Raw genomic sequence first — 22897 nt, 5'->3', positions numbered from 1 at the left:
TGATATTTCTATTACATAAATTTATTTTAATACTACTCTATATGTTCATACTTTGATTAAAAAATCTATCATACATAATCATTTATGTTTGAGACCATATCTTTTTTTATTTGATAAAATTTTATTAATATAATTATTTTTAAAAAAATAGTAAAATTAATTAATAATTTTTTAAAAAATTTAAAAGATTAATTAATAAATTTTTTAAAATTATAAAAATTAAATAGTAAAATGATGAATAGCTAAAATTAATTGGTAAATTAATTAATAAATTTTTTAAAATATTAAAAATATTTTTATATATTATTTAAAATTTAAAAATTAATCAATAAATTTCATTAGGAATTAAATTGTAAATTTTTTATTTAAAATTGTAAATTTTGATATTTTTTTTCTTACTTCCAAAAACAAAAGAAATTTTAACTTTTAAATAAATATATACAAATTTTATAGATATTATTATAAAAATATATATTTAATATTAAATTATTTATTTACATGAATCCCTTCATTAATTCTTTCTTTGGAGGAAACGGACAAATTTGTTGGAAGTTTGATTGAGCAAAGCTAGACGGCATCGTTTTCAGGTCAACCGATCTTGACCCGGGAATAAAGAAACAGCTAAGTGCGTGCCACGTGGAAAGAAAAGGACGTCGACTGCGTGCGGAAAAGGCAAAGCAGCTTCCTATCCATCCCTGGACTCTGATTACAACACGCTTAAGAAAAAGCCGAACAAAATCTATTTTCTCTCGATCTATTCTTCATTCGAAAACCCTAATCACTCAATAAGATCTCTGATCCCCAATTTCAAAGGTCTGTGCCTTTGATCATTATCTCTCTTTCTAACTTGTTTGTTTTCTTCATTTATCTAAATTGTGGAATTCGGTATCTAATTGCACAAATTCTATTAATCGTCTTCGCTAGATCGGTCTCCATCTTTGAAAATAGGGCTTTATTTGATCTGATATTGTTGATTCTATTTGTGATTCAGAAGATCGCGTAAGCGTTTTGATTTGTGGATCGGAGTAAACCATGTTTAACCGGCTGTTTGGAAAACCTAAGCAGGAAACGAATGCTCTAACCACTTTAGACAAATTAAATGAGGTATAATCACCATTTAATTATCTATTTACATTTTTTTTTTCTTTAATCTTCTTTGCCTGTTCTGTATATTTTGGGCGTTTTTCTAGTAGTTTTATGATTTAGCTCATTAATTCTATTGGGAGTTCTGTTTTCCCATTTTAGATTTTATAGATGACGATGTGACATGAGAAATTGATACGGTGAATTGTTGGACCCCCAGGGAAACTGTGAACAGTTTGTGGGGCGTCTTTCTTAGGGGTGTTTCTCATCTTATATGCATGTGAAGATGATGCTTGTTCATTAACGGTTTTCAGATTTTCATTACATCATTAATATTTACATTATTTTCATTTACTGTATGTAGTGCAATTTATTTTGCACTTCTTTTTTTTTGTTGTTGTTGATATTGGCCTCTCTTTTTGATGTCTCTTATTTCCTTGTTATATAGCCATTGTGTTTCAACTAAGTTGTGAATACTTTGCATTGAATAGACGCTTGAAATGCTAGAGAAAAAGGAGAAAGTACTTGTTAAGAAGGCTGCTGCAGAGGTTGAAAAGGCCAGGGAATTCACCCGAGCAAGGAATAAAAGAGGTATGTTTCTGCTTTCCACTTGCAAATCTTTAGGGTATTCAGACTTTTACTTGGATTATGTCATCATATACTTTCATTTAATTTCTCTGAATAGCATATCAAAAGTGTTGTTTGCCATTAATCTTATTCTTTCGAATGCCTATGTAAAAGGTTGGCTATGATGGCTTCCGATATTGCAGTCAGCTTGCTTCTGTTTTTTTTTTTTTTTTGAACTTGCTAGAGTCTCCTCATTAAAATAAAGGGCCGGGAACCTATTAATTTGATGCAGTCTCCATGTGTTCTTCTGATTTTGAAAACTTTCTTCATAGTGTTATTTACATGTTTGGTTATCCAGTAGAATATGTATTTTCAATAAAGTAAGGTAATTTCGGGTAGATGTATTTTGTTCCTCTTTCCTTTCATAACAGACACATCATGCTTGGAATTTCACCTCTTGTGTTCCGATTTCATATCTCCATTATGTCTTAAGTAGAGGATGTTTTTCACAACAATCATTTACAGCACTCCCTCTCTTGCTCTCTCCCCCCCCCCCCCCCTTCCCTCTCTCTCTTTGAGACTAAAGAGAAATATCCCTTTATAAAATTCATCTTGATGCAGTTGTGTTTGATGCTGGCTACGTGAATGTTATAAAGTCCCTTGATGTTGGGTGAAAACTGAAAACAATGGAACTGGTTTCTTAAGACAACAATGGGTACTTTGCCTATTCTTTCTGCTTCAGATTACACTTGTTAAATGATGATACTTGGACATGAGAGAGACACTTTTAGCTCTTTAAATTACTGAGAAAAATCTAGTGAAATTTTTGAACCTGACCAATTCAATCATACATCCATTATTTGATATCATACCATAGTCCAAAAGACGTATATGATAACTTCATTATGCAAGTAAATATGGTAAACTGAAATCTGGTGAAGATGTGAATGCTATTAAAATTTAGGTTATTACTGCTTGAGTTCTGATTGATACAATTATCATGCAGCGGCTATTCAATGCTTGAAGAGGAAGAGGCTATATGAACAACAAATAGAACAGCTTGGAAATTTCCAACTTCGCATTCATGATCAGGTGAGGTTTTGTATATTTTGCTATTTGTTTCAAACTGTCATAATCAATACATTTATATTTTTTGCTAAGTCGATGAAAGTTAAACTCATGGACAACATATATCAATGTTGTAGATGATAATGTTAGAAGGGGCGAAAGCCACTACAGAAACTGTAGATGCATTGAGAACTGGAGCAGCTGCAATGAAGGCAATGCAGAAGGCAACGTATGTATCAACTTATTTAATTCAGCATCTCATTAGAATCTTCACTTTCGGTTTTACATATCGTGTTAGTTGTAATATCTTCATTTTCCTTGTTGCTGTGCTTAAGAGGCCTTGTTTATCCTGGCAATATCTAATTGACACATCTCACTTGTGTTTCTTTCTGAATGATTGTCGACATGAAAACAATATTTATAATTGCTCATTTCACTTGATAGTATTAAAGGAGTGGAAGTATAGGGGCAACATGAACTCTGGTTTTGTGTAGTTCTGGTGGTTTAGCAAGTAATAATCACTGTTAAAATGGTTGATCTTTTTATAGAAATATTGATGATGTGGACAAGACTATGGATGAGATTAATGAACAGACAGAAAATATGAAACAAATTCAAGAGGCACTGTCGACTCCCATTGGCGCTGCAGCTGATTTTGATGAGGTAAGTCATACTTAGAACATTTTAAATTTCTCAAGTGGAGAATTATTGCAGAAGATGAGCTTTAATTTTTGCAGAATATATATTTGGGGAAGCATTTAAAAATATTGTTTAACCTTTCAGGATGAATTGGAGGCAGAACTTGAAGAATTAGAAGGTGCTGAATTGGAGGAACAACTTCTTCAGCCTGCAACTACAGCTCCAGCAGCACCAGTGCAGGTTCCAGCAGGAAGGCAACCAGCTCGCCCTGTTCCTCAAAGGCGCACAGCTGAGGAAGATGAACTTGCTGCCTTACAGGCTGAGATGGCACTTTGAGCAGGTTTTCAATTTTCTTTTTTTGTTTGACTTTGTAATTCAACTGTCTTTTCATATACTGATGCATTTGAAAAGCTGGCCACTAGTTTGTGGCTTGGTACCAAGAGGGGGAAAAAAAGAAAAAGAAAAAAGATTCAAGTGATGGATTTTCCTATTGGCTCAAATTCCAATGTGGTTTCTTGTAACTAAATCACAATAATGTTATGCTTGTACCCAAATCGCTGTGCTTGATTTATGTGCTATGAAGTTGATTTTGTCGGTTGGATGATTGCAGGTATTGTTTACTAAATTGCTGAAGAGCTTATTTAAAGATTGGTCATATTGTATTATGGAGTTCATGCAACTCCTTTCAGGCATCATGTGTGCATTGAATGGTCTGAACAGAAATGTATATAAAGACGGCGTAAACTAAAGAAACTGCCCTTGTAACGTGTATCTATGTTTTGAAGTTCTCTCTCTCTCTCACGCGAACACTTGATTTTAACTTTTGCTTGCGATATTTCCAATTTTAACTATAATGGTGTTACCGAAATCCACAAATTCTAAGAAATGCATGTGCTGTTGGATGTTTACAATTGGGTTGGGGAGGTGGTATTTTTAATTGTGGTGTTTGCCAACTAATTTCTGGGTTGATATTACCATATTATACATAAAACCAGGAAAGAGAACACAGAACTTCGCCACTAAAAGGTCAAAATGTTTTTCCATTTTACTTGAAAAGTCATTTAACGTGTCATCTGTCACTTTGATTGACATTATAAAAGTCATCTGCAGATTACATCCCGTGAATATTTAATTATTAAGGAAAAATTCTGAATGTCAATTAATTTGTGTTATATTTCAATAGAACAGCTCATGCCATTTGATGACATGGTATCATTAAAGTTAAGCTATATGTAATTGATTGGTCCAAAGAAATCGAAAATTGACTACTAATATTTTCATAATCAAATCGAACTGAACTGAATTAGTTTTGGACTTCCACTATTTTTCATCCATTCCAAATCATTGAGAAGGCTTTCTCAGCACCAAAATTTTAAGAAAATACTTGGACAGAATCATATATCAAACCACAAACTAGAAGGTGAATATGAAATCATAATCTCAAATTGCATGCATTATACAAAAATAACAAAGCAGAGCTGTAGAGGGGCGAAAGGCTTCATCTATTTGGAAATTGCCATTCCAGGGACTTAGTGCTGTGTAGAGGCAATGCGAGAAATTAGCAGCACATATCAAATGTGATTATTCCTTGGACATGGAGTCATAATCGATTGTACAAGCGAATGAAACCTATAATCTCAACAAATGGAATTGATTGTCCTCTACATGTGAAACCCATATTATATAACAATATCACATGAAGCCAATTGTCAACAGATGAAATGAACTCAAAACAAATCAATACGGAAGCAAAGAAAAGGTAACAGACCATTCGTAGGTGACTATGGGGCAAATAATTCTAAAAAGAGGGTACCTTGCTGCAAGTCTACAAGCTAAATCAGCGAGTGGCATCAGTAATGGAGCCGATATTGGATTTCCACCACAATTTATGGATCTGTATATCTGACAGGAAATATGCCAAACTGTATCACCTAAGAGTTGCCTTCCTGTACCTGATCACCAACTGAGCCAACTGGAACAATTTGTAAAGGCTCCAGATAGTCAAAATCATCTGTTATTCCTATCTGCAGATAGATTTGAAAAGCAAGATTTAAATGCAAGGGCAAAAATTGTAAAAACACGTGCCTGCGTGTGAACATGCCTGTGCACCTTTTTAAAAACACAAGGATTTTCAATCTAGTCTAACACAAAGGGGGGAGTACTTACGGAAAGTACAGATTTTTATTGGGAAATAACAATTGTACATAAACATTATCGATACACTCATAACCCAACATTCACAATCTATTGACTCTGTTATGGAGCCAAGTAGAACGTGGCTCTTAAATTAGACAAATGAGTTCCAATATGAGCTTGAACACACAAGCCTCCATTATTTGGCGTGAACTCAGTTTCATAATTTACTTGACTGCAGAAATGTGAGGAATATCTACAACTTTGATGATGAGATGGCGTGAATAGAAGTTGTGGATTGGTCTAAGGATCAACTTGTGATTCACATTTTACTAATATGGGCAATAGAGAAAAAGAAATTCACTGCTAACCTCCTTGTACATGTTCTCAAGCTGCTCCTTAGCCTCGGGGAAGTTGTTTGAACACCATTGTCGCAATGTAAAGATGTTGTCTGTGGAGTTTTTGCCATATTAATTAAGATGTATAAAAATCAAGTAGAGAACAAAAGTTTAGCGAAACAAACCAAAGAAAATACCAAAAAAAAAAAAAAAAAAAACAGAAACATGTAAAATGCATAAAAAGCAAAACCTGTCCATCTGTTTGCTGCTGCATGGGCGACTCCAGTAGCCTTCTCTGCAACAGTGAAATTAAACCATTGATATATCTCGTACTTAGTGACATTCATCTAGGATTATTAATGCCCTCCTAGTCTACTCAGAATAAAAAGGCAATTTAGCAGGACATGCAAGTCTAAACATCACAATCAAGACAAAAATCTCTTAACTCATTGCTTCGAAGGCAGCAGGATCATTATCTGCATATTGATCCATCTCCTCCTGATAAGTTAAACTGTTAGAAACTTGAATAACACGTACATAACACTTGATACATAATAAATGATCCAGGATTTACCTTCAGTTCATTATGCTTCAGTTCAATAGCCTTTAGCACAGCTAATGCATCTTCCCGTTCTTCCTAGTAAACACTTATGGTAAGACATGAGTAGCCTCAACTGCTCATTCTAGCAAGTGCAACAAAATCACAATAAGGACAGGAAATTTATATACTTACAGATTCCTCACGTCCCTTCTTTAATGCATCACACTGATCAACAAGTTCTGCATGCCGCTTCTTTCTGCTTTGCAGATCAGATTCAAGTTTGCGGTGTACATTCCTCAACTGAAACCAATGATTTAGACCAAATACTAAATGCACTTCATGAATTGAAATTCAAAAAGGGCATGTTATCAAAACCTCACCTGATTTCCAGCACAACTAGGAAGACTCCAGAAGTATACCTGAAATTTTTAAATTTATCAGCACTCTTAGGTTTCTAGAGACCAGCATAGACGGTTGCTAACTTCATACATGCAACCACAACTACTTCACTCTCTGAATTACAAGTACAGAGTAGCAAATTTTACTGTCCATCAGGAAATGGTTTACTCACAGAAGTTCCTATCTTGTCTTTGGAAACAAGATCATCATCAACTAAACTCTGGACAACATCTTTCACAGACTGGCTAATTACACCTTTCTTGGGGCCCAACTTCTCAAGCTCCTTAAGCTGAAATTATTTACAAAATATACAAATTGAACACTTTACCAAATACACCCTGATAACATCCATATTTTACCAAAGAAGAAGGTTTAACATCACATGAAGTTTGATATTAAGGAAAGCATAAAGATGAAAACTTTCAAAGCCATTGTGGGTTAAATGCCCGTGAAATCTTTATTGGAACAAACAATGTAATGCCATCAGGAATTAAACCATAAAAAAGTACTCTCTGCAATAATTAAGGTGACCAATATTCAGATATGATCAGGTAAAGGTCAGCTGCATTTTACCAGTAAAAAGTGCACAAGCACCTAATATTGCCAATGATATTTAATCAAGTTATTTTAGATGGATAATAACTTACACTAAGCCATCATACCATTTGCAAACAACAGAGAAGAGAAGATATACTAAATCTAGCTTAGAACAGTGTTATCAAACATTGTTTGTGTTTACATTCTTTGCCTTGTAATGCATATTTAATTCATTCACATGGCAAACCAGTTCTGAACAGGAACAGGTCAGCTGCATATTACCAGTAAAAAGTGCACAAGCACTTAAAGCCTATTGCCCATGATATTTAATCAAGTTATCATGGATGGGAAATAACTTACACTTACAGTAAGCTATCTTACCATTTGCAAACAGCAGGGAGGATATATTGTAATCTAGCTCAGAACAGTCTGACCAAACTGTGTTAGTGTTTACATTCTTTGCCTTGTAATTATATTGCATATTTGATTCATTCACATTGCCGGCCACTAAACTGGGCGAAAATAGGGTTACGGTGCATGTGAAAGCTACTTCATCCCATATGAAATTCTATAGTTTTCGGCTCTTGCCAATGTTGTTCTTTTTTGAACATGTATATGCATTTTCAAGGCCCAAATGGCAAAGGCTCTTGCCAATGTTGATAAACAAGGTATGCATCCTAAATTAATCCTTTATGAGATGGTTAACTATGCCTTCTTCAGCATAGATCACAGGTGATGCGGAACATCAACAGGCATGAGTTTCCCTTCTTTTACCACTGCATATACCACACTTTGCCTATAAACCTCTGAGCGTGCTATGCCAGACATGATTTTTTATTTCAAGCATGAGTTTGATGACATGGTGTTAATAATGGCTCTTTTCCTCATAAGATGACAGAGATTAGGCAGCAGGATCTTATTTAGACTATAAAGCTCGAAATGAAGTCATATGCAGTATCCAACTTCTTTTATATCTATGACAATCTATTGATTTATATGAAGGGAATATTGCACATCGTACAGGGGAAAAAAGATCTTTCTCGTATAGCAAGCAAACCAACATAAAAATAATAATAATACTAATAATAATATAAAGAGCAAATGCGGTTTGCTTGAAGACTTTAAAAGTACAGAAAACTCACAAGGAAGAAATCCTGCGAGTCATAAAATATCTGAAGAATTCTTTCACGTTTCTCCTCCAATGAAAGACCTCGTTTCTTAGACTGCAGGACAATTGAATTAAGCAATTGATAGATTTTACATAAACTGTACAGCAACAATATATTCCAATGAGCAAAATGAACCAACAAGAAATCCAGAATTATATATCTTTACATAAAAACATAACGTGCAATGCTATAGTGTTTATAAAAACCTAATTAATCCAGCCACAATCAATCAATGCCAAATAAAAGTGTAAGTTACTTGTTGTTTTCTTGTGTCTAATTTTATATTCATTTTCTATTGCAGAAAAAGATATATGATTCCCCATAAGAACATTGCTTTCAAATTATAAGACTACGGAGTATCCATCATCCGGGAACATATGCTCATACTCAATTTGGAACCAGAAATTGCCAAATTTATTTCAACTAAGCCCACATTTGACAGCTCAAACAAGATTAGCAATTCATGCAACAACTTCAGTTTGAGACAAATAGCAATAGTAGGATGCACTTCATGACCAAAAGGGAACAATAACTTCACAACTACACTATATATATATATATATATTTATATCGTCAGTCGAACCAAATGGTCAATCGTACTAGGTTCAGCTGGAAGGAGATTCTTAAGAAAATCAGAGGTTTAAAATTATGAATCTCCTACCGCAAGCTTTTCCTGCGGTTTCCCAGAAACCAAACAGAACATCAATGCAGAGAAATAATAAAAAAAAATGGAGAAACAAGAGAAAGAGAATCTATGTTGGGGCTCATAAGTCACAACTATATAGAACGTAATACAACCGTACCAAGAATCTAAATAAGAATTTTCAATCATACAGTTAAAAATTACACAGAAAAACCTAATTTCACTTTGCAATGAAGAAAAAGTAACTAATTCAACAATAGAAATCGAAGAACAAAGCAAGTGCGATCATGATTTGATACGCAGAAAAGGAATCGTGAAATAGCAAGGGAAGAGGAGGTTTAGAAAGATTTGATTACCATGGAGCACGAAAGTTATTCCCTCTGTGGAGCTGTTGAAGAAGAAGAGAACGACAATTCCTCGAACTGAGCTGAAAATTGCAGAGCAAGCCTCAGGATGCGAGTGATGTGAGCAATTAAGCATGTTGATATTTGGCGGGAAAAAATTTACGCTATGCCAAATTACATTATTGACCTTTCCATACGCATCTTAACTCGTGCAGTCGTGCTCGTGCGTTACGTGTCGGATATGGAGCTGCTGATGGGGTGAAAGATTGAAGATTGACTTAGCCTTGGAAGGCTAAGTGCTGTATGGATCTTTGACAGAATTTCTAAGCCTTTGCAAGGGAAGTGACACAAAGCTCTTGAAAAATTACATTAAAATAGATATTTCTCTTTAACCCAAATGGCTAGTAAATTAAAAAATTTTAGGTAATCCAATAAAAACTCTTTAATTTTTTGATTTTGGTATGTTTCTAATACTGAAAGGTATCGAGTTGGAGGAAAAAAAAATTAAGAATTAATTACATTTCCATACTGGGCAGGAAAGATATGAAATTTCGCATCATGCTGTAGACGAGATACTCGTTCACACAGCGCTATCTTGCCTTTGACATCAATGTTTGTCAATGTTCCTCGTTCGCATGATGCAGATGATGTGTTGCCATTTGCACCTGCGTAGATAAGTGGGAGTAATGATGAAGGAAAATGTTTTGGTTGAAAAATGGGTTCACCATTTAGCTCTGTTATTTCCAAGTAACACTGTTGCTCTCGTTTCTCTGTCTATGGTGCTTGCTCCTACAGTTAGAACCCATGGTGCCTCATTTGATAAAGAGCCATTAACAGGCTCAGAATTTCCTGCTCCTCAGCTTATAGATTGTTGCTTTGGGAGAAGGAGGAAATAATAGACTTAGACTTGTTTGGCACAATTGACTTTAGGTAAAAAAATAGTAGTAAAATTTAGATATTTTAATTCAGTATTTAAAAGTATAATATAAAATAGCTTATATACGATATTAAATTTGAATCACGCTAAAAGCTAACTAACTCAAAAAGCCAAATTACTTTTATTCCAAATTAATACGGAATCGAACAATTTAAAAAACAAGCAAAAATTGAAACTAATAGTAGCTCAAGTCTACTACAACACACAAATTCATTTCCTTTCTCATTACACTTAATTTTTTATTTACAATATTAGTTCGGTTTAAATCGATTCAAATAAATTTTAAATTTAAAATAATTAATTTAAATTATTTAATAATTTTATGATGGCTATTATATATAATTTTGATTTATTATATTTTTTATAAACAAACCGCGTTATATTATTTATATTGTCACTTTTTTCTTTTATTATTAAAAATATATCCTTTTCTTTCAAACATTTAAGTGGAAAAAGAATGTATTGAGTTTTAAAATCTAAGTTAAAGCGTTAGAGAATTAAAATTAATCCGGGCAATATAGATACTAGATCATCTAGATAAAATAAAATAAAATATTATTTTACCCCATATTGGAATAAAATAAATATAAATATAATATAATCAAATTAATTTGACTATGTACTTTTTCAATTTTAACTTAAAATATTTTTTATTAAATTATAATTTTATTCAAATATAAATAATTGACAGATTGGTAAATAGTTTAAGTATTTAATTAATAAAGTTTAAAAATAATTTAATTTGTCAAAATAATAAAAACAACATATATTACTTCTAAGTGGTTGATAGTTTTGTTTCACGATGGTATTGTTGGTATTTTAAAATTATTAAAATGATATATTTTATTTAATAAAAAATATTTTAAAAATAAATAAAAAACCCTAGGAATATAGTCCTTATAATTTATTACTTATCTTAATTAATTTATTAATAAAAAAATATTATTCTATATAATTTTTATTTATAAGTAGATTTAATTCACTTATAAATTAAATATAAAAAAATGGAGATTATTGAGTGTCAATATCTCAGTTTTGACTAATTCTTCAATAGCTTAAGAAGCCAAAGTATCTTTAAATTGTTCATAATTTTTTATGATAAAAAATGAGATTTAGTCAAAGAAAGGATTTAAAAGTCTATCAAATGGCCTTCACTTAATGTGATAATTAGCGACACATCTTGTCAAAGATTGGACTTCATGGGTTTTTTTCTTTTCTAGCATCTTGTTTTCCCCTTCAAAAGCTCAAAGTATATGTTGTGGCTGGGATTTTTGCAAGTATTCAACTTCACTAAATTCTAGTAAGATGAATTTTGAGTGGTACATAATTGAATTTAATATAGATTTTTATAAATAATATCCGTAAAAAATTCTAGAAGATTTGCATCTAATGATATATATTTTATATTAAAATATCTTTAATTATAAAATTCACCGTCTCAGACCTTCCTTTAGTTCCACCACGGTGAACCCTTCTATTCAGATCTTGATGAAATTTTTGTGCTCCGAGAAGATAGACAATTCTAATAAAAACACATGACTCGTACGGATCAAACGGAAAAAGGTAAAAAACAGACGAATTATGGGAATAAAGTCCCAATTCGAACAGACATACTCGAAAAAGCACAAAAAGAAAATTGAGTCGGAGGCAAACATACGTGGAATTATTTCGAAATACCAAAAAACTTTGATAAAGAACAAAAAAAAATATCAAAAAACCTCGATAAAGAATAAAGAAAAAAGAAAAGTTAAATCAAACTCGCACTGTGTGACAAAATAAACTATACTATAATTTCTCTAAGAACCAATGAGACCAGAAAGAAAAAAATCAGGAAAAACGATATTCAATTGAGTAATCTTAATCTTCTATTTATTTTTATAAAAATAAATAAAAATTTATTTTATTGCTAATTTTTCATTTTATGATTATTTATTTATTTCTTCTAACTTCTCAATTGCCTCCTTAAATTTTGTTTCCTTACCTAGTATAATTAAAGAGGTCTTGACTTATTAGGAGGGGCGTGATACAGTGTTGAAATTTAATTTAAATAAAATAAATTTTATTTTAATATTTAAATTTATCACAAATTCAATCATTATTAATTGAATAATATTAAATAAATTTAATTTTATTATTTATTTTAATAAAATTTAATTCAATTAACTTTAAAAATAGATAATTTAGACAAAGCACGTGTGGTGTTATAACTTTAGCAGATTGTTGGTTGAAAGGATAACATCGCTTTAAATGGAGGGGCTAAAGGCTAATCTCCATCCTCTACGGTTTCCATATTCAATAATTCATTCAATTTTGTTTATTTCCTTTTCCCAATGCCACCCTTAGTAATGTCTCAATTTTCGAGAATTGGGGACCATACCATTTCCTTGTGACTTTCATCTACCATCTACCCGCGTTGAGCACGTTTCTTTGGATTCCAAATTCAACCGGTCGGATTCAGATTTAGGACGCAAGTAAATTAAATTATTTATGAAACGTTCGAATTTTGATATGATAATCAATTCAATTTATTTTATAAATAAATTAAAATTGAATTTAATTTGTAATAGTTCATTTATTATAATATTTTTATTTGATGAAAAATGATTTTATTTTATAAATAATAATGACCGTAGAATCTCATCCTTTTAGAAATATCAAATCTAAATAAATGAAGCAGATTCAAAACTTTAGAAATCCGCTTCAACCGACCGATCTAACATTTTCAGTCATAATCTAGACACGTGAGGCAGGCCGGATCGCCCATAGACTTCAGTCCAATAAAAAGAAGTCTAGTCCGATGATATGACGTGAGGAATGACAACAGCAGATCCAATTACCTCGCAACCCTATCCGCATGCTTATCGGATAAATTAAACGACCGCCTGACGTAGAGAGAAGCTCTGATGCGTCCGTACATACAGATATAAGTGATAGAGACATGTGGCACGGTAGTAGAAAAACTGTTATGCATAACTAGTAAACAAAAGAAAATGAATAAAAGGAGAGTAACGTCTTCCTCTCCATCCAAATTTACACATATTGTAAAATTATATTTTTTAAATCTCATATCATCAAATAATTTTAAAAAAAATTAAAAAATTATAGTTATATATATATATATATATATATTATTGAATGTGATGTAGAATAAGAATTCTAGGTTCAAAAAGACTTATGAAAAGGAAAAGAATTTCGTTCAATTAAAAAATCATAGCTTGACATTTAAACCCAGTCAAAATTCTAGACTTTCATTTTTCTTGAATGTATGATATTTTCTTTTGTTATTAAAGAAATGTATGATTAATATGACTACCCATTTAACTAATTTAATGATTAATATTCTTTATATTTTTAAGTGGATGAAATAGACAGTCTTTATTTAAGTATTTTCATCTCTTATTACATAGCCTATTAAATATTTTCCACACGTCATTACACCTTCAAAAAATTACAACGGAATAACTTCTCATACATTGTTGGAATATGTTGTGATACATACGCCTCATATCATTGTGGGTTTTCACCTAACTTAAACTATACAAATCAGTTTATAAAATCTATAATTTATAAAAGAAGTTATACATTTAAGATCAAATAAAAAAAATTATATTTTATTTATAATAGTTTAATTTTAATTTATTTCATATAAATAAAAAATTTTAAATATTAAATTTTTGGCAGTTATATAATGGCTCCTTTGTGGGTGTCGAGCTCAATCATTTCTCTACCCTTTCTCTTTGTTCTCATCCATATCGATAACTCTCTTTCCCATTAAAGAAAAAATTTCTGATTTTTTTTTTAAAGATCGTCGACTATTGAAATAATTTAAAAAAAAAAATTAAAATTTATTTATTTTGTTAGATTGTTTTCTTGTAAATATTGGTCTATCTCATGTATGCGTATTTTCTGCGTTTGTGTGGAATGAAAAGTATGTAATCTAAAAATATCTTATTACTTAGATTCACGTGGAAAACAATATAATTTTATATAACTTTTAAATTATAAATTATATAAATAATTCAATAAAATATATGTAATTATGTATAGATTATGTAATAGGATGTGAACTTTTAGTCTGTTATTTATTTTTTATTTAAATATTAAAAAATTTATAAATTTTTCAACCATTTAAATGATTCATTTATTTATAATAATGTAATAAATTTATAAATAACGTAAAAAAATAAACGGTCTCTGAATTTTTTATATTGATATCTATAAATATATTGCTTATAAATTAGTTTAATTAATTAAATTATTATATTATTCTTATTAAGTATTTAAAATTACATTATACATTCTGATGAAAAATAATTTATATATTTTTAATATTTTTCCTAATAAATATGCTTATAAACTGTTTTAACCAAACATATTAACTTTTACCCAGCAAATATATTAAACAAATAATAATTTTAAATTTTAAATTTTAAAATTTAAAATTTTAAAAATACTTCTAATATCAAATTAATACTTATAAGCTAAATTTCATAATTTAAATTAAATACCCTCAAAATAACTAGGCGATAAATTATCTGAGATTTACGCTTTATTTTGTTCTTTTTCTTGTCCTTCTCTTTTTTCTTTGTTTTACTTTTTTGTTAATACCGTTTTTATTGTTTAGTTTGTTAAGTCTTCCATTTTATTAGGGGTTGTACTGATGTTGCAGACAAATCAGTTGCATGGCGCCAATTCGCTCCGAGTTGCGATCTGCCATTGAAGACAATTGAAAGTTGGATTCCAATTGAAAGCTTCCTTTCTGAGCATTCCTATCTGCGACGTATAACTCCCGGCTTTGCTGATTCTCTATGGTGCTGGATTTTTGTACCGTCCTTTCTAACTCTTAGCTAATGGTGTATGCTTTTAGTACAACAGAGTTTTTATCTTCTCTTGTTTTAGGCAACTTTCTGGCGTTACTTTCCGTAACGATGACTAGGTGCAAGATTATCGATTCAGTGACCGGTAAATCAGTAGAATATAAGTTTGAATTTGAGCCTCCAGCGTGAGCTTTTTCAAGATTAATTATTATAGTCGTAATTAGACCAAGTCTTATGAAAAATTATTTAAAAAAAGTAATCGTTTTAAATTAATATTTCAATAATTATTAAAAACATACAGAAGCTAAGTATAATTAATAAATTATATGACGAGAAAATAATTTTAATAAATAAAAATACTCGAACTGAAACTTAGCTCACTCTTATTGATCAGTTTATTTCTAGTTGGCTAGTGCTTATGCTGTTATTGTCATTAAAGTTTTATGTTATTAATTTTTTTACAAAATAATAATTCCAATTTAAAATATAATTAAAATAAATCAATCTCACAAAAACTTTTCATAACAATTTTCTTGGTGTATTCTGGACCTACACTGCTCCACTGCAACAGGCACTAGATTGGGAAATAAGAAGAAATTCAAGGCTTCATTATCCATCGTCCAGAGACTTTTTCTTTATGAATCCACTTGATAAATACTCCAACTAACCGCACTCAAACTAATAATTAATCAAAATATAACAAGTAATCAACATCACTAAATCTGATTAGCCCCTGTATCTATCAAGATTACGTCCCACCAACCTTAGTGAACAAGATGAAAAGATAATCAAACGGTGGAGGCGTGGGATAGACATGACGTGAACATACATCCTAATAAAGCTCAATCAAAAGACTTGAATAGAATTGGAGGAGGAAGGTGATGATGTTGCGTGTAGGGAGGGGTTTAATAAGAGAAAAAAGAAAAAAGTTGAAAACCAAGCAATTCTACCATCCCCCACCATTTGGCCTTTCTTTGTCAGAGATATTTTCTCTTACCTCACCACAGAGCATTCAAGAACCCACTAGAAATTCTTCCAACATTATTTACAAAATTAAAAAAAAAAACAATAATAAAAAATGGAGAACTTGGCAAGATGACAGCTACTCGCAGTGAAAGTAACTTGTCATCAATGAGCCCAAAGGCAGCAACCACAAAAAATAAAATAAAATCAGAGTATAAGATCCCCTGATATCCTCCGGGTTGCCTTTTTATCTTATGGCAAAAGTACTTTTTGTTTCAAATGAAAACGAAAAGCACTGAATTCAAATTAAACTTACAATAATTTTAACAATGAAAATTATGATAATTTTAGCAGAGACTCATTGCAGATATAAAACTCCACGCACATCCTTCTAAAAAGCTGATTTACAAATGCATACCCAAAAAACCCTCAACCTAATGTCATATTCTAATATACACACGGACCCATTCGACATTAAAATTTTTTTCCTGATTAGAATTAAAACCTACAAACCGTAATCCCAAAATCTAAATCAGAACCATAATAATTATAACCTTGTTGGTGATATACAAGTCCAATCGATGAACCCAAGGTACTAGTATTTTACTCTTATTACTAAACCTAACCCTATCTTTGTGTCCCTTCAAACACAGACACATGCAAATGTTGACTCTCCAATTCGGTACAGTATGCCCTCCACCTGGGAGGATCATCTCCGCATATTTTTTTATCACAATCCCATTTCAATATTAATATATGCCAAGAAATTGAATACAGTACAATAGCTGAGACCATTACATGGGTCTTTCTTTCCTTTTTTTTTTTTTTATACAGTAATAAGATCAGATCAGCACCTTCCATATTCATATTTTTAAACTAGCAAAAACATTAATCAACACTTGAAATCCAAAAGGAGAAAAGGGAATAATTCATCTTCTACCTATACAATCAACTTTAATTTATCTTCAGAATTCTTGATTTTTGCTCAGAAAATTCCCCAGGAAAAAAAGATTCTCTCAACTCTCTCCCACAGTTCAATTACCAACTTTTTAACAATTTTTTTTAATAAAAAATATACACATTCACCGAATCTTCAATTTCTTGCCACCTGAAGCCAAATTCCAATCTTCCCACCCTCAATTTTTTAGCTATTCACAGTGATAGGGTTTACCAAAATAGACTCCACCAAAAATAATTAAGGATAATTAATTAACAGTTACCAAAAGCCAGTTGGCTCAGCCTCACTTCACTTACTTCAGCAGCTCCGAGACCCACCCAACGTCAGGACCATTAGAAGATTGGCCGCCATGAGATGGGCCAACTCTATCCAGCAAGTTCTCTTTGCTCAACTTCTCGAACATCTTTGCACGAAGGTCCCTGCCTGATTCCACTCTCTCCATCGCAGGCTCCTCCTCGCAAACATTTTCCCAGATATCACGGTGACCCAATCCAGAACGGGTCGGACATGTCGGAGTAGAAGGCAGGCTACAGAATCCAGATCGGAGCATTGACCCTCTTGGAGACCCGAACCCGGATCCACCTACATGCACATTCCAAGATGGGGGCAAGGACTTAACCTTACCAAGTTGTAAATTCCTCAGTGAAGCCACCATTTCATTGATTGAATTAGACCCAAGGGACCGACTTAATGACTGGGTCATCGGGGACATCGGTGGTGAGTCAACCGGCGGCGTGGCAGGAGGTGACACTGATCCAGGACTAGCCAAAAAGGGAAGACTTCTGGCGCAAGAAGCTTCTATGGCTTGTCTGAGAGGCGATCCATCGTAGGAGTCGAAGGAGTTGACACTCCTAGGGCTCTGCTGAGGTAGAACCCTGAGCTGCTCTGCTGTGTGAGCAAAAAAGCAAACCCTCCTCCTACAGTTTGGACCATCCTTACACGGCTGGGTTCTATAACGCGCAGGGTGCAGCCAGCACTCAAACACGCCATGGGCGAACTCACAAGCATCACCTTTCTTGCAATTCCCTTTGCGAAAATCGGGGCAGGCAGTGCCAGAGTAATGATACTTTCTCGGGTCCCTTCTCCTAGCTTTCTCACCTGGATGTGCATAAGGGCACTCGGTCCAGTCATGTGACCTGCCACGTGCACACCGCCTCACCTTGAACTCAAACATCCGAAAATGATCACAAGAATAAGCGTCCACCGGAGAATCCGTCTCCAGACCCGATAAATCATAGTCAGAGTCCAGTTCGGGTTCATTCGACGGAAGATAGCGCTGCAAAGCGGCCAGCGCTTCTTGGAGATGGTACGGGTTGTAATCAGAGGCTGTAGCAGCATTGCTCGAGTGGGAGCTCATCGGCGACAAGGAATAAGCCTCAGGATTTGTATCATCGAGGAGGTCCCACGGCGGTACGTGGACCGAATCGGGACGGTGCCGTTCTCCGAGCATCATCTTTTTGGAAGGAACGAAATGGCTGGCTTTGTGATTTTGTATGCAGAATCACCGGTACAGTTTGCCTCGCTATATAAACTGCTTTTGTAACTCTTGTTGGGTTAAATCCTAACCCTGGTTAGGTTAAGTTCCTAGGAGCTATATTACTACTGCGGTTAAAATATAGGGAAGCTTCAAAGTTACGGCGCGTTTTGGGATGGAGAATTACAGAGCGAAATGGCATTGGTACACGTGGTTCTGGGACTGGATTTTCTGGCAACGTGGCGGACGATAAATGATGCTGTGAAAACGAGTCTGTGAATCGAATATCGATCATGGCATGGAAATTTTTTAAAATCTAACGCCCGTAGGGTTCCAAAGGCGGTGGATGGTGAGATAAGCAAAGATAAAGATGAAACCTAATAATAATTCTTTGCCTTTAATTTATGGCAAAATGCACCCTAGTCCCTAATGAATCAAGACTTTTTTTTTCCCAAAGGAATCTGTATAAGATAAGCTCGATTTTAATATAGAAAATAATTTTTAATTATAATTATTATACAAAATTTCTATTTTTATGTAAACTTAATTAAATTAAATTTAAATAAGATTATGAAACATAATATTTTATATAAATGATGGTAATTTTAGTAACGGACTTAAAAGAATGGACAAAATTTGATAATTTTAAATTTACGGTATAATTATAATTATAATTTTTTTATTATTAACTCTAATAATAATATTTGCTACTGCTAAAGGTGCAAATTCAGTATTAATAAATTTTAATTTTTAAATATAAATGTTGTGTTAGGTGTAAATACTGTACTGAGCATTCAGAACTTTATTTTCCCTTTTAATCCTAATACTTATTAAAGTATTTTCTCTATTTTTTTTTAAATAAAAATAACTTTTAAAGTTTGGTTTGGAAAATAATTTAATTTAAATTTTTAAAATATATTGCAGTAAATATATAATCAAATAAGTGACTTGAGATGAAAGAAAATAGATTAATATTTTTTTTTTGAATTTAATTATTATTTTTTTTTAACTTTGCATATATATATATATATGCATATATTAGTTACTATATTATTATTTTTTTAAAATGGAAATTAAGGATGAAATTAAGAAAATATAATTTAAAACCTCATAAATTTATTCAAATATATTTACTAGAATAAGTGTGTAAATACAGTCATTATATTATTATTTTAATTAAAATTAAAAAATATTAATAATTTATTAATTTTATTAAAATTAGCAATGATTTTATCATCGAATATCTTTTATTATTTTTTCAGGATCTATCAATAGATTGAAGTCGAAACAGCTTCAGTGTTAAGCAATAAAATTTCAGTTGAGATTTAATCTTGATAAGCCCTGAACTAAATATGTTAATAATATTTCTAAGGAACCGCTCTTATTGACAATACGAGTGTTTTTCTTTAATTTTTCGGATTCTATACATTTTGATTCATAAGCTTCCGAAAAAGAAAATATATAATATAACAGTGATTTACTCTCTATTTGATTGTAAAAAATAATTTATTTTTCATTACTTATAAAAGTTAAGTTCGACAGCAATTTTGAAATTTATGTTTAAATCAAAATATTAAAAGTAATAAAGATTATTGGATAAGACTATAATGTAACAATAATTTATATTTTAATAGATTGCGATGAAAAAAAAATTAATTTTTATTGAGATTTAATAAAAAATTTAATTGTATTATATTAAAGAGTTAATGATAAAAAAAAATTTTAATTTTATTATAATTATATTGTATATATTTTTTTACCATTTAAAATATCATAAAATTACTTTAATTATAATATCGTTTATTTGTTTCGTTAAAAATTAACGAAATTACAGCAACAACAAATTTTATAAAATTACTTTAATTGTAATATCGTTTATTTATTTCGTTAAAAATTAACGAAATTATTACAACAATAAATTTTATAGTAAAATTAATAATAATTTAAAATTTTAAAATAAAATTTAAATTTTAAATTTTTTTATAATTATTTATTTTATTAATATTTTTTTAAAAAAATAAAAACTGAATTTATAATTTCAATTGAATTATATATTTTTATAAACAATTAATAAAATCAGATAATTAAATATTTAATTTATATATTATTAATTTTTTTTAAATTTATTTTAAATATTAGTATAATTTAACAAAAAGAATAAATTAGTTTTATACTTTAGAGTTAAAAAAATAATTTAAAAAATAATTTTGTTATAATAATATTATGTTTTTAATGATAATTTTAAAAATAATATTAAATAGTAAATATATTAAATAAATTTAAAAAAATGGATTGATAATAATTTGAGTTAAAATAAAATTACAATAAATTATTAATAAAAGTAAAAATTAATATAATTAATAATTTTTAAATATATTTAATAGTAAAAAAATAAATTAATAATTTTATAAAATTTAAACTATACAAATAACGATTTGATTAAATATTAAAAATATAAATTTTAATTAGTAAAATATAAAAATATATAATGAAATTATAATTCTTAATAATTTTAAGCTTTATTAATATAATGATATGACATTAATGCAGCGATATAGTATGGTTGTGATAATTTTATTAATTTTTTAACGATACAAATAATAAAAGATATTATTAAAATAATTTTAAAATTTTAATTTTAATTAATAAAAAATAAAAAATATATAATTATAATAAAATAAAAAATATAATTTTTTTTACCATAAAGTCTAAATTAAATTAGAGTGTGTAAAACATAATATAGGATCCTTATCGAATGGGGGATGTGGAATTGCATTTGGTGTATATCTTTAATTGGTAGAGGTGACCAACCTTATCAAATCAATAGGTATTCTGATATAGGTAATCAGATCTTACTTCATAGGGAGCACATAAATGTTCTTTCCATTTTTATTTATTTTTCTATTTATTTATTTTTTCTATTTTTCTACCCTTGCTTACCACTCATTAAAAATCCTTATCTTTAATGTCCAAACCTTTAATCTCCCCCACACACACATAAATCCTTCCATTGCCTCTCAAGGAAACCAGAATTAAGTCTCTTGTCCTCCTAAGTTTTTTATTATATGAAAATTTCTTACCTATTTTCCTATATATATATATATATATATATTATTCTACTCCAAATTTCAAAAAGATTAATTAAGTTTAATTTTTTTATTTAAATTATTATTATTATATTAAAACGAATGGTATCTGGAAATTTTAGAGGTGACAGGGGTAGCCAAGGGCTTGAGTACATGGTCGAGAGTGGAAACATCCACATCATCAAATCTCATATGGATCATCTGTATAAATATCTATCTAAAATTACGTATTAAGAATGCAAAATTTGGTGTGTTTTTTTAGGTAATGGGTAGATGGCTGCAAATATCATTTTCCAGATTGAACTAATATTCCAAAATTCACAATAATTAAATCCAGCCATGCCAACGTTTCCCTGTTAGAAATCAACCCATTATAATATATATATATATATATTCAATTTTTGGCTCAAACCCTCAAATTTGAATATTTAAGAGAAGCCGATTACTAAATGTATTTGGGCTATTCTCCTTAAAGAATAATGATATTCAGTTTATAGTAATTATATAAGTTTTACCCAAAAAAAAATATTTCTCTTTTTATATTTATTTATTTTTTTCGCTAGTAACGTCTAATCGCCTTTCTATTATAGTACTATATATTTTTGTTACTCAAATTCATATCTGTTACTAAATTTATATGTAACGATGTGTCAAAATCTCTCTCTATTATAGATGGCTATTTAATTTTTTCGACGTACATACTGATAAAATTGTGAAATGATTGGATAACTATTTTTCTTCACGTCATCCGACTGAAATATTTTCTGTTGGATTTGGATTTATGATAGAACTGATCTATTTTATGTATCCAAATCAAAATTTGTAATGATAGATCAATCTATTTAAAGAAAATTTAATGAATTTTGAATTTATTTTTTTTAAATTTGACCTTATTTTAAATGTAAAAAATTGAATGATTATCCATAAAAAAATGTCTAATATTTAGAATTTTTCGATTAATTTATAAATTAAATTAAAAAAAAAACCGATAATGCGTGAGTATCCCTAGATCTATCACTGGCATGATCCACTTTCGAAATTAATTTTGTTAAGTAGAATTTAATTAAAAATCAAAATTAAGAATCGATGTTTATCCACATCTTGGCTTTTGGATTATGATAATTGCAAGGCAGTACAAAGAAAAAGCACGCATTATTATTTCAATGAATTATTTGAATTATTACGTGTACTATATGCATGA

General features: G+C 30.5%; 3 protein-coding genes across 6 annotated transcripts; 1 reads left to right on the top strand and 2 right to left on the bottom strand.

The window, feature by feature from the left end:
• The first annotated feature begins 653 nt into the window (after positions 1-653).
• Positions 654-4145, top strand: LOC110611011 (vacuolar protein sorting-associated protein 32 homolog 2). Of its 4 annotated transcripts, XM_043954672.1 has the most exons (8): positions 654-813; positions 992-1104; positions 1575-1674; positions 2657-2742; positions 2856-2947; positions 3267-3381; positions 3502-3697; positions 3968-4145. In XM_043954672.1, exons 2-7 carry the CDS (start codon positions 1033-1035, stop codon positions 3691-3693), a joined length of 657 nt encoding a protein of 218 aa, XP_043810607.1. In that variant the 5' UTR covers positions 654-813; positions 992-1032; the 3' UTR covers positions 3694-3697; positions 3968-4145. The 4 variants fall into 4 exon arrangements, with proteins under 4 accessions (XP_043810607.1, XP_043810606.1, XP_043810608.1 ...); XM_043954671.1 differs by lacking the exon at positions 3968-4145 and having other exon boundaries at positions 3502-3961; XM_043954673.1 differs by lacking the exon at positions 3968-4145 and having other exon boundaries at positions 659-813; positions 995-1104; positions 3502-3961.
• Positions 4146-4897: 752 nt separating this feature from the next.
• On the bottom strand, positions 4898-9830 carry LOC110612162 (meiotic nuclear division protein 1 homolog). Its single transcript, XM_021752862.2, has 11 exons — positions 9649-9830; positions 9474-9544; positions 8448-8528; positions 6941-7057; positions 6750-6788; positions 6562-6669; positions 6403-6465; positions 6275-6326; positions 6079-6123; positions 5862-5941; positions 4898-5381 (listed from the first exon to the last, which is right to left on the bottom strand). Exons 2-11 carry the CDS (start codon positions 9474-9476, stop codon positions 5289-5291), a joined length of 681 nt encoding a protein of 226 aa, XP_021608554.1. The 5' UTR covers positions 9477-9544; positions 9649-9830; the 3' UTR covers positions 4898-5288.
• Positions 9831-17115: 7285 nt separating this feature from the next.
• LOC110612184 (zinc finger CCCH domain-containing protein 20) lies at positions 17116-18647 on the bottom strand. Its single transcript, XM_021752889.2, has one exon. It carries the CDS (start codon positions 18587-18589, stop codon positions 17429-17431), a length of 1161 nt encoding a protein of 386 aa, XP_021608581.1. The 5' UTR covers positions 18590-18647; the 3' UTR covers positions 17116-17428.
• Positions 18648-22897: the final 4250 nt, after the last annotated feature.

This window comes from Manihot esculenta, chromosome 3, assembly GCF_001659605.2.
Source record: "Manihot esculenta cultivar AM560-2 chromosome 3, M.esculenta_v8, whole genome shotgun sequence".
Classification (NCBI taxonomy): domain Eukaryota; kingdom Viridiplantae; phylum Streptophyta; class Magnoliopsida; order Malpighiales; family Euphorbiaceae; genus Manihot; species Manihot esculenta.
Note: the sequence above shows the minus strand (reverse complement) of the source record. Positions and strands in the feature narration are given on the sequence as shown.